At 46.5% G+C, this 12009-nt stretch overlaps 1 protein-coding gene across 1 annotated transcript in view; it reads left to right on the top strand.

Annotated features, from left to right (window-relative positions):
* The window catches only part of LOC111547030 (S-adenosyl-L-methionine-dependent tRNA 4-demethylwyosine synthase TYW1), a 256839-nt gene that overhangs the window by 11681 nt on the left and 233149 nt on the right, over positions 1 to 12009 (top strand). The window contains exons 4-6 of the mRNA XM_023218654.2: positions 955 to 1056; positions 3551 to 3745; positions 7517 to 7807. Coding sequence (XP_023074422.1) covers positions 955 to 1056; positions 3551 to 3745; positions 7517 to 7807 — 588 coding nt within the window. The remainder of the gene's footprint in view (positions 1 to 954; positions 1057 to 3550; positions 3746 to 7516; positions 7808 to 12009) is intronic.

Genomic DNA, 12009 nt, shown 5'->3' with positions numbered 1-12009 from the left:
TATCAACCAGCTTCTTTTCATGTTTCCCATTCTTTTCACTCTTCGCTATTTCTTTTATTTTATTTATTTATTTTTTTTGGAGATGGAGTTTTGTTGCCCAGGCTGGAGTGCAATGGTGCAATCTTGGCTCACTGCAGCCTCCGCCTCCTGGATTCAAGTGATTCTCCTGCCTCAGCCTCCTGAGTAGCTGAGATTGCAGGTGTGTGCCACCATGCCTGGCTAATTTTGTATTTTTAGTAGAGACTGGTTTTACCATGTTCAGGCTAGTCTCGAATTCCTGACCTCAAGTGGTCTGCCCGCCTTGGCCTCCCAATGTACTGGGATTACAGGTGTGAGCCACTGTGCCCAGCCCATTCTTCACTATTTCTTTTTGCACTTCTCTGTGCTTATTCTTTTTTAATATGTTATTTTCTTTATGAGACAGGATCTCAGTCAGTGGCCCAGGCTAGAGTGCATTGGTGTGATCATAGCTCACTGTATCCTCTAACCTCTGGGCTCAGGGGATCTTCCCGTCTCAGCCTCTTGAGTAGCTGGGACTATAGGTATGTGCCATCACACCTGGCTAATTTTTAAATTTTTTTATAGAGATGAGGTCTCACTTTGCTGCCCAGGCTTGGCCTCAAGTGATCCTCCCACCTCAGCCTCCCAAAGTGCTGGGATTACAGGCATGAGCCATCTTGCCTGGCTAATAAGTTTAATCTAGTAGGGCAAGGCAGATTGATGATCCAAAGCCAAATTAGATTCAGTCCTACGTAAACCCTGATCGGATGAGAACAACACGAATGATCTCTGTAATAGTGCCTAAGAAAATGGTAAGGGTGAGGATAGAATTTGTGTTCATGAAGATACATACCAATCACTGAAGACATTTTTCATGAGGACTGCCAACAGGGGTAAATGAGGGCTGTATTTGGCTCATTGAAGACTTTATTTGATTTTTTTTGGTCCTATTAGGGATTTGCAACAGTTCTTGCTGAAGCAGTTACGTCCCTGGATCTGCCTGTGGCAATTATTAATCTAAAAGAATATGATCCGGATGATCATCTGATAGAAGAGGTTGGTAATTGTTTTATTTTTTCTTCAATCAGAACTCTCAAATTTAACTGACCTGCAGTCTTCAGAATAAATTTAATTAGGTGACTAGAATCTTCAGAGTAAATTTAATTTTCATGCTAAGGGATTTCAGTTAGTTGAATTCCAATGTGAATCAGAGCGTTGAATGTGGGGTGAGGTTCACTGATTCTCACCTGGTGTGGGGCTTGTCCTTCAGGTTTGTTAAATTCTCCTGGGGCAGGGCTAGAGGTGAGAAAGCTTGGGTGGTTGGAAGTTCACTCCTTCCCATAATTTTCTTTTTTTTTTTTTTTTGAGATGGAGTCTCACTATGTCACCCAGGCTGGAGTGCAGTGGTGCAACCTCAGTTCAGTGTAATGTCCATCTCCAGGTTCAAGTGATTCTCCTGCGTCAGCCTCCCAAGTAGCTGGGATTTACAGGCATGCGCCACCATGCCCAGCTAATTTTATTTATTTATTTATTTATTTTTATTTTTTGCTGGAGACAAGGTTTCACCATGTTGGCCAGGCTGGTCTCAAACTCCTGGCCTCAAGTGATCCGCCCGCCTTGGCCCTCCAAAGTGCTGGGATTACAGGCGTGAGCCACTGTGCCTGGCCCCTACTATTTTTATTTTTTTTTTAATTTTATTGAGATGGGCTCTCACTCTCTCACCTAGGCTCTGGAGTGCAGTGGTGCAATTTCAACCTCCCAGGCTCAAGTGATCCTCCTTCCTCAGCCTCCTAAAGTAGCTGAGACTACAGGCATGTGCTGCCATGCCCAGCTAATCTTAAAAGATTTTTTATAGAGATAGGGTCTCACTATGTTGCCCAGGCAGGTCTCGAACTCCTGGCCTCAGTCTCCCAAAGTACTAGGATTATAGATATGCCCAGCCCTCCCCCCTGTTTTGAATCTCTTAATCAAGGAAGGGTTGTTATTGATGGCAATGTGTTATGCTTGTAGACCATGGGCAGTCCAACCAAAAGGTCAAGAGCAGAAAGAGTATGGGTTTTGGAATCAGAGAAGTCTCTTATTTGCTGTGTGACCTCAATGCATTAGTTAATACCTTTTTTTTTTTTTTTAAATGGAGTTTCGCTCTTGTTGCCCAGGCTGGAGTGCAATGGTGTGATCTTGGCTCACTGCAACGTCCATCTCCAGGGTTCAAGTGATTCTCCTGCCTCAACCTCCTGAGTAGCTGGGATTACAGGTGCCCACCACCACTCCTGGCTAATTTTTGTTTTTTTAGTAAAGTTGGGGTTTCACCATGTTGGCCAGGCTGGTCTTGAACTCCTGATATCAGGTGATTTATTTGCCTCGGCCTCCCATACTGCTGGGATTATAGACATCAGCTACTGTGCCCGGGCCTATTACTTAATATCTATGAGGGTTTAATTTCTTCATCTGAAAAATATTTTTCCCCTTTCTCCAGTCATGCACAGTTAGGGGATTTCACCCTACAGCAGTGGTTCTCAAAGTGTGACCCCTGAGCCAGCAGCATCAGCATCTCCTGTGAACTTGCTAGAAATGCAGAATCTCAGGACTTAGCCTAGCTGCACTGTGGAGCTTAAACAGTGCTCCTGGCGACGCTGATGCAGGTGGAGTCAGAGAAGCAGTTAGAGGCTGGGCGTGGTGGCTTACGCCTGTAATTCCAGCACTTTGGGAGACCGACGTGGGCGGATCACCTGAGGTCAAGAGTTCGAGACCAGCCTGGCTAACATGGTGAAATCACGTCTCTACTAAAAATACAAAAATTAGTTGGGCATGGAGGTGGGTGCCTGTAATCCCAGCTAATCGGGAGGCTGAGGCGGGAGAATTGCTTGAACCTGGGAGGCGGAGGTCACAGTGAGCCGAGATTGTGCAATTGCCCTCCAACCTGGGTGACAAAAGCAAATCTCCATCTAAAAAAAAAAAAAAAAACAAGAAGCACATGGAGCTGGGGTTGACAAACTTCCACATAAAGGGCCAGGTAGTAAGTATCTTCACCTTTGTGGGCCGGGCGGCTACTCAGTTTTGCCACTGTGGCACAAAACAGCCATAGATAATATGTAAATGAATGAGCGTGGCTGTGTTCCACTAAAACTTTCTTTAAAAAAATAGAGGCCAGGCATGGTGGCTCTCGCCTATAATCCCAGCAAGTTAAGAGGTCAGGGCTGGTGGATCGCTTGAGCTCAGGCATATAGGGCAGCCTGGGCAACATGGTGAAACCTCATCTCTATTGATAATAGAAAAATTAGCCGTGGTGGTGCATGCCTGTAGTCCCAGCTACTTGGGAGGCTGAGGCATGAGAATTGCTTAAACTCGGGAGATGGAGGTTGCAGTGAGCTGAGATCACGCCACTGCACTCTAGCCTGTGTGACAAAGGCTAGAAAAAAAAAAAAAAAACCCAAAAAGGCAGCAAGCTGTTTGTTCTTAGAGATGAGTATGCAGTTTTTCAAAGGATTTTTCTTCATTGAGATAATTTATGCCTCGAATATTCTACTGAAACAATTACTTTCTTGGTTAGGTGACTAGTAAAAATGTCTGTGTGTTCCTGGTTGCGACATATACTGATGGCCGACCAACCGAAAGTGCACAGTGGTTCTGCAAATGGTTAGAGGAAGCGTCCAGTGATTTTCGATTTGGCAAAAGTTACCTGAAGGGTATGAGATATGCGGTGTTTGGCCTGGGAAATTCTGCCTATTCCAGCCACTTCAACAAGGTAGGTCTATATTGAGTTATAGAAATAAATTCTCCCTGTAGATACACACACCCTCACACACACGTACACACACACATATGTGAAATAATCCACAGACTTTGGTAGCTATAAATAAATACGTTTCTTCTGTTATTTTATTTATTGATTGATTGAGACAGAGTTTTGCTCTGTCGCCCAGGCTGGAGTGCAGTGACGCCATCTCAGCTCACTGCGACTTCTACCTCCCGAGTTCAAGCAATTCTCCTGCCTCAGCCTCCTGAGTAGCTGGGATTACAGTCATGTGCCATCACGCTTGTCTTGTTTTTGTATTTTTAATAGAGACGGGGTTTCACCATGTTGGCCAGGCAGGCGTGAGCCACTGCACCCAGCCTCTTCTATTACTGTATTTTTTTTTTTTTTGAGACAGAGTCTCACTGTATCCCCCAGCTGGAGTGCAGTGGTGTGGTCTTGGTTCATGGCAACCTCTGCCTCCTGTGTTCAAGCGATTCTCATTTCTCAGCCTCCTGAGTAGCTGGGATTATAGGCACCTGCCACCATGCCCAACTAATTTTTGTATTTTTAGTAGAGACAGGGTTTCTTCATGTTGGCCAGGCTGGTCTTGAACGCCTAACCTCAGGTGATCCACCCGCCTTGGCCTCCCAAAGTGCTGGGATTACAGGTGTGAGCCACTGTACCCGGCCCTCTTCTTTTATTCTTTATAACTGGATATTGCTATACATACATATTCAAACTTGGCATACGGTAGATTCTCAATACATTTTTGTTGAATAAAATGAATAGGTATTCCTCATATTGTTTAGTGTTTTAGTGGGCTGGACCCATGGTCCCCAGGCAGGACCTTGTAGATGGAAGATCACTGAGTCTTTGGATTTGCTCAACTGCCTTTTCTGTTGTTGAGTGACCTTTATTGCCCAAGCTCTTTTTTTATGAGATGGAGTCTCACTCTGCCACCCAGGCTGGAGTGCAGTGGCGTGATCTTGGCTAACTGCAACCTCCACCTCCCAGGTTCAAGCAGTTCTTCTGCCTCAGCCTCCCGAGTAGCTGGGACTACAGGCGCCCACCACCATGCCCTGCTAATTTTTTTGTATTTTTGGTAGAGACAGAGTTTCACCATGTTGGCCAGGCTGGTCTTGAACTCCTGACCTCAGGTGATCCACTCATCTTGGCCTCCCAAAGTGCTGGGATTACAGTTGTGGGTCACTATTGCCTGGCCTGCCCAAGCTCTTAATGCAGGTGAACTCTTTAAAAATTTTTTTTTAAATTATTTTTATTTTTATTTATTTATTTTTTTTGAGATGGAGTCTCGCTCTGTTGCCCAGGCTGGAGTGCAGTGGCGCAATCTCGGCTCACTGCAGGCTCCGCCTCCCGGGTTCACGCCATTCTCCTGCCTCAGCCTCCCAAGTAGCTGGGACTACAGGCGCCTACCACCACGCTCGGCTAATATTTTTTTGTATTTTTGGTAGAGACGGGGTTTCACTGTGTTAGCCAGGATGGTCTTGATCTCCTGACCTCGTGATCTACCCGCCTCGGCCTCCTAAAGTGCTGGGATTACAGGCGTGAGCCACCACGCCCAGCTATTTTTATTTTTTTTAAGACAGGGTCTTGCTTTGTCGCCTAGGCTGAAATGCAGTGACCTGATCAGACTTCTCTGAATCTTGAAGTCCTAGGCTCAAGGGATCCTCCCAAGTCAGCCTCCCTAGTAGCTGGAACTATAAGCATGTACTACCACCCCTTGCTAATGTTTTAATTTTTTGTAGAGATTAGGGTCTCACTGTGTTGCCCAGGCTTGGTTCAAACTCCTGCCTCAAGCAGTCCTACCCAACTTGGCCTCCCAAATTGCTGGGATTACAGGCGTGAGCATGTCCAGCCTGAACTCAGTTTAAAACAATCATGAATTTTTCAAGGGAAGTGGAGGAAAAAACATTCATTGCCCTTTATGTAATAAAACATTAAATTTTTTGGGTAGTTTTCCTGGGCTATTTTTCTAAATGAAATTAAATTGGCTCCTTTTGCATCCTGTTCTCTACACTTGCAAAAATGAAATGATGGAGCCTCTCAGTTTCTTGGTCATTTGCATTGTGTACCTCTTCCTAGGGATGGGCCCGGCCTGGCTGTCTGTCTCTGGTGGAGTGTGAGTGACGGTGGAGGTGGGAAGTTTTCTTTAAAAACTGTTTTCGGCCAGGCGCAGTGACTCACACCTGTAATCCCAGCACTTTGGGAGGCAGAGGCGGGCGGATCACCTGAGGTCGGGAGTTCGACCCCAGCCTGACCAACATGGAGAGACCCCCGTCTCTACTAAAAGTACAAAATTAGCCGGGCATGGTGGCCTGTAATCCCAGCTACTTGGGAGGCTGAGGCAGGAGAATCACTTGAACCCAGGAGGTGGAGGTTGCAGTGAGCCGAGGTCATACCATTGCACTCCAGCCTGGGTAATGAGTGAAACTCCGTCTCAAAAAAAAAATAAAATAAAATAAAAAATAAAATAAAAGCTGTTTTTATTCTATTGTGTCACAATGTAGATTTTGCCCCATATTTTCATTAAAAACATTTTTGATTATTTGTTTTTTGAGACAGGATCTCACTGTGCTGCCTAGGTTGGAGTTCAGTGGCATGATCATAGCTTGCTGCAGCCTCGACCTCCCTGGGCTCAGGTGATCCTCCCACCTTAGCCTACTGAGTAGCTGGGACCACAGGCGCCCACCACATCCAGCTAGTTTTCGTATTTTTTGTAGAGGCCGGGTTTTCCTTTGGTGCCCAGGCTGGTGTTGAACTCGGGCTTGAGCATGCTTCTCGCCCCAGTCTCCCGAAGTGCTGGAATTATAGGCGTGAGCCACTGCACCTGGCCTCTCCCCATATTTTCAAAGAAGTTTGATTATGAATGGGCAAATTCAGATATGTAAATTTTTTTTTTGTTGAGACAGAGTCACTCTCTTGTCCAGGCTGGAGTGCAATGGCACAGTCTCGGCTCATCGCAATCTCTGCCTCCTGGGTTCAAGGAATTCTCATGCCTCGGCCTTCCAAGTAGCCTGAATTACATGTGTGTGCCACCACGCCCCACTAATTTTTGTATTTTTAGTAGAGACGGGGGTCTCACCATGTTGGCCAGGCTGGTCTTGAACTCCTGGCCTCAAGGCCTCAAGCAGTCTGCCTGCCTCAGCTTCCCAAAGTGCTGGGATTACAGGCGTGAGACACTGCACCTGGCCTAGATATGTAAATATTTTGTTTAATGCCTTGCCACTCAGGAAGCTGATTAAGTTTTTGAGCTCTTAACTGTGCCTCTGATAACCTCTGTTCCTCAGCTTAATTGCTTCATATCACAGTGAAATAAATTATTGAGTTTAGGAAATCACAAATCTTGCCAAATTGATTACATTTTCATTTTATAACTGAATCGGCTTAGGCCCCATAGGCTTTGTTACATTTTTGGAACTCATTTATTTTGTTACCTCCTGTTGTGTTCTTAATATGATATAGAATGGTAGGTTTCAAATTTTTGTTTTAGTCATTAACCCTTCATTTGATAAAGGGGATTTATTTATCCTTTTGATTAACAAAAAATCAAATGCAGAAAAGTAGAATACGTAAAATGCAGCTCTTCTGGGTCAGGGCTGGAACTTGAAGGCTTGAAGGTCATTGTGCCAAGCAATTTCCTCTTCCTCAGCAGCAGCCCGTGACCAGGGGCCCCAGAAGGACTTTGGGCTTTTGCAGAGCAGTCTGGAAAACCCTGATTTAGAGAACGGTGCTTTTAGCCTATCTGTCTTTTCCTCGCAGGTTGGCAAAAATGTTGACAAGTGGCTCTGGATGCTTGGTGCACATCGTGTGATGAGTCGAGGGGAGGGCGACTGCGACGTGGTTAAAAGCAAGCATGGCAGCATTGAGGCGGACTTCAGAGTGTGGAAGACCAAGTTCATCTCCCAGCTGCAGGCACTTCAGAAAGGGGAGAGAAAGAAGTCCTGTGGCGGCCACTGCAAGAAAGGCAAATGTGAATCTCACCAACATGGCTCAGAGGAGAGGGAGGAAGGATCTCACGAGCAGGATGAATTGCATCACAGAGACACTGAGGTATACTGCCTGTGTGTCCATCTCTCGATGCTTTCCCCCTCTGCTTGGAGATCTGGAGCTTGACCTCTTCCTCAGTAAACTACCTCGTTGGCTTCTGGTTAGAAGGAAGATCTGCTGGGTGCAGTGGCTCACACTTGTAATCCCCGCACTTCGGGAGGCCAAGGTGGGAGTATTGCTTGAGTCCAGGAGTTCAGGACCAGCCTGGGCAACATAGCAAGATCCTATCTTTACCACAATAATTTTACGTTTAGCAAGGCATGGTGGTGCACGCCTGTTGTCTCAGCTACGTAGGAGGTAGAGTTGGGAGGATCGCCTGAGCCCAGGAATTTGAGGCTGCAGTGAGCTGTGATCATGCCACTGCCCTCCAGCCTGGGCAACAGAGTGAGACCCTACCTCAAAAACAAAGGAACAATAACAAAAAAAGAAGGAGGGTGTGAAACTCATGTGGTGGTGTTTCAGAGAGAGAGTGAGGCCTTAGGAATTAAGCCATATCGTGCTAGATGCTTTCCAGAGTCTCTTCTTTAGGCCAGGCACAGTGGCTCACACTTGTAATCCCAGCACTTTTGGGAGGCCAAGGTGGGTGGATCACTTGAAGTCGGGAGTTTGAGACCATTCTGGCCAACATGGCGAAACCCCATCTCTACTAAAGAGACAAAAATTAGCTGGGCGTGGTGATGGGCACCTGTAATCCCAGCTACTTGGAGGCTGAGGCACAAGAATCGCTTGAACCCGGGAGGTGGAGGTTGCAGTGATCTGAGATCACGTGACTGCACTCCAGCCTGGGCGACAGAGTGAGACTCAGTGTCAAAAAAAAAAAAAAAAACACACAACCAAAATCTCATCTTTAATCCTTGCATTGTTAGAGTCAAGTAGATTTTTACCACATTTTGCAAGTGGCAAAACGGAGCCACAGAGAAGTTAAATTTGTCCCAGCCTGAGCTCACGTCTCATTATCCCCAGATCACACATACCTCCTGACTTTAATGACTCCATTAGTTACTCAAACTGAAGGCTGCAAGTCATCCTAGATTCCGCTCTTTTTCCCTCACATTCTGAGCGTTTCTCTTGCTTCCTTCTTTAAATACCCCAATTCCTTTGAAGCTCCTGTCTTCGGGCTGTAACACTCCTGTCATCTTCACAGCTGTTATCTTTAGGCCACCTGGTCAGTTGCGTAATTCAGCAGCAACTTTACATTCTGACTCATTGTTTCTCTCTCTACCCCTGTTCCTACCATTATTCTTTGAGGCTGTGGCATCGTTGTGGATGATCTGTTTAACACCCTGGCCTGCAGTTTCCTGGCCTTCACACCTCCAGCAACCATTTTTCCACTGACCCTGGTCTCTCCCTTACATTGGCACATCTGAAATCCAAGTTCCTCTCATGCTTACTATGACCTCATTCTGTGGCCTCTACTTTAACAACATTCCTTTTTTTTTTTTTTGAGACAGGGTCTCACTGTCACCCCTAGTCTGGTACAGCAGTGTGATCATGGCTCACTGCAGCCTCGACCTCCCCAGGCAGTGGTGATCCTCCCACTTCAGCCTCCCAAATAGCTGGGATTATAGGCATGTGCCACCACGCCTAGCTAATTTGTCTATTTTTTTTGCAGAGATAGGGTTTCACCATGTTTCAGCCTGTTGCCCAGGCTGGTTTTTTGAATACGTGGGCTCAAGCCATCCACTTGGCCCGGCCTCCAAAATGCTGGAATCATAGGCATGAGCAACTGTGCCTGGCCTTTAAAATTCTTTTGATCCGGCCGGGTGCGGTGGCTCATACCTGTAATCCCAGCACTTTGGGAGGATGAGGCGGGTAGATCTTGAGGTCAGGAAGTCAAGACCAGCCTGGCCAACATGGTGAAACCCTGTCTCTACTAAAAATACAAAAATTAGCTGGGCGGGTGGCGGGCGCCTGTAATCCCAGCTACTCGGGAGGCTGAGGCAGGAGAATCGCTTGAACCTGAGAGACGGAGATTGCAGTCAGCCGAGATCACACCACTGAACTGGGTGACAGAGCAAGACTCCATCTCAAAAAAAAAAAAAAATCCCATCTGAACCTATACATTTTTATTGAGTAGTAGAAACTGCTTACTTCATTTCCCTCCTTAAACCCCATTTTGAGTTTTATCCTCGCTCTGTTATAAACCTCTTCAATGTTTTTTTTTCTTTTGTTTGAGATGGAGTCTTGCTTTGTCTCCCAGGCTGGAGTGAAGTGGCGCAATCTCAGCTCACTGCGGCTTCTGCCTCCTGGGTTCAAGGATTCTCCTGCTTCAGCCTCCCGAGTAACTGGGATTACAGGTGTGTGCCACCATGCCCAGCTAATTTTGTATTTTTAGTAGAGACGGGGTTTTGCCATGTTGGCCAGGCTGGTCTCAAACTCCTGACCTCAGGTGATCCACCTACCTTGGCCTTCCAAAGAACTGGGATTACAGTCGTGAGCCACCGTGGCAAGCCTTAACCTTTTCAATTGCTTTACCTCTCACTCACTCTTCTAACCCGATTGGCCAAACCCCAACCCAGCCTGAAACCATCCCCTTCACATCAGCCTTCCCCATCCCTGCTGCTGATTGTTTGACTACAGATTCATGACCACAGGCTCAAGTGTAGATTCAGAAGTGCCCTACAGTCTCAACTTCTCTTGCAAATTCCCCTTCTTACTCTCCAAGATGACTGCTGCTTACTCATTTCCTCCCCACCCCTTCCCTCAGCTCCCATCTGAAGCCATCAGAGGGGAGCTCTCTCAGTGTCTCCCCAGCCCATTTCCAGATCTTCACTACCTCTCCTGGCTCAGAAGACCAACTATCTGGTTCCTGTCCCAGACTACATCTGTCCATGCTGCGGAATCAAGGACTGGGTTCCTTCATTGATTGCTTCTCTTCTCCTGTATCATTCATTTCTTTTCTCTACTAGATTGTTCCCATAAATTTATAAAGACACCCCAGAATTATATGTGTTTAAACAAACTTAAAAAACAAAAAACAGGTTGGGTGCGGTGGCTGACGGCTGTAATCCCAGCACTTTGGGAGGCCAAGGCGGGCAGATCACCTGAGGTCAGGAGTCTGAGACCAGCCTGGCCAATGTGGTGAAACCTTTTCTCTACTAAAATACAAAAAAATTAGCCAGGCGTGGTGGCTCACACCTGTAATCCCAGCTACTCAGGAGACTGAGGCAGGAGAATCACTTGAACCTGGGAGGTGAAGGTTGCAGTGAGTCGAGATGGTGCCACTGCACCCCAGCCTGGGTGACAGAGTGAGACTCTGTTTAAAGAGAAAAACAACAACAAAAAAAACCCAAAAACTGAAAAAATAGAGAGGCGTCTCCAGAGTTTAGCAGATACCTCTTAGCTCTGTCTCTTGCTTAGCTCCCAGGTTATATTTGCCCTCTCTGGAATTCTTACATTTTTGCCAACTCAGTGAGGCACTTAAAATTGTGCTTTAAAAATTATTACCTTGGCTGGGCGTGGTGGCTCACGCCTTAATCCCAGCACTTTGGGAGGCCGAGGTGGGCAGATCACTTGAGGTCAGGAGTTCGAGACCAACCTGGCCAAATAGTAAAACCCTCTCTCCACTAAAAGTACAAAAATTAGCTGGGCATGGTGGAACGTGCTGGTAGTCCCAGGTGCTGTGGAGGCTGAGACAGGAGAATCCTTGAACTGGGGAGGTGGAGGTTGCAGTGAGCCGAGATTACACCATGTACTCCAGCCTGGGCGATAGAGCGAGACTCTGTCCCCCCCAAAAAAATAAATAAATTACCTTATTTAGTTTTTGTTGTTTTCTGCAGGAGAGTTGTTGAAAGTGTGCTGTCTGTCATATGGCTGGGAACAGAAGTCTCTGTCAGCTCTCAGCTACTCCAGTTTGGCTTTCTCTCCCCCTGAACTGCTCTTTTCTACACCCAGGGGACTTCATGTCATCAAGCCTGAGGGGATTTACAAAAGGAAAATAGATTTTATTTAAGAGATGAAAGCTTTTTATTTTATTATGTTATTTTATACAGGGTCTTGCTCTGTTGCCCAGGCTAGAGTGTCATGGAGTGATCATAGCTCACTACAGCTTTGAACTCCTGAGCTCGAGTGATCCTCCTGCCTCAGCCTCCTGAGTAGCAGGGACTTACAGTCCTGCGCCACCATCCTGTCTACTTTTAATTTTTGTTTTTGGAGAGACAGGGTCTCACTGTTTCGCCCAGGCTGATCTTGAACTCCTGGCCTCC

The sequence above is a fragment of the Piliocolobus tephrosceles genome, chromosome 8 (assembly GCF_002776525.5).
Source record: "Piliocolobus tephrosceles isolate RC106 chromosome 8, ASM277652v3, whole genome shotgun sequence".
Lineage (NCBI taxonomy): Eukaryota > Metazoa > Chordata > Mammalia > Primates > Cercopithecidae > Piliocolobus > Piliocolobus tephrosceles.
Note: the sequence above shows the minus strand (reverse complement) of the source record. Positions and strands in the feature narration are given on the sequence as shown.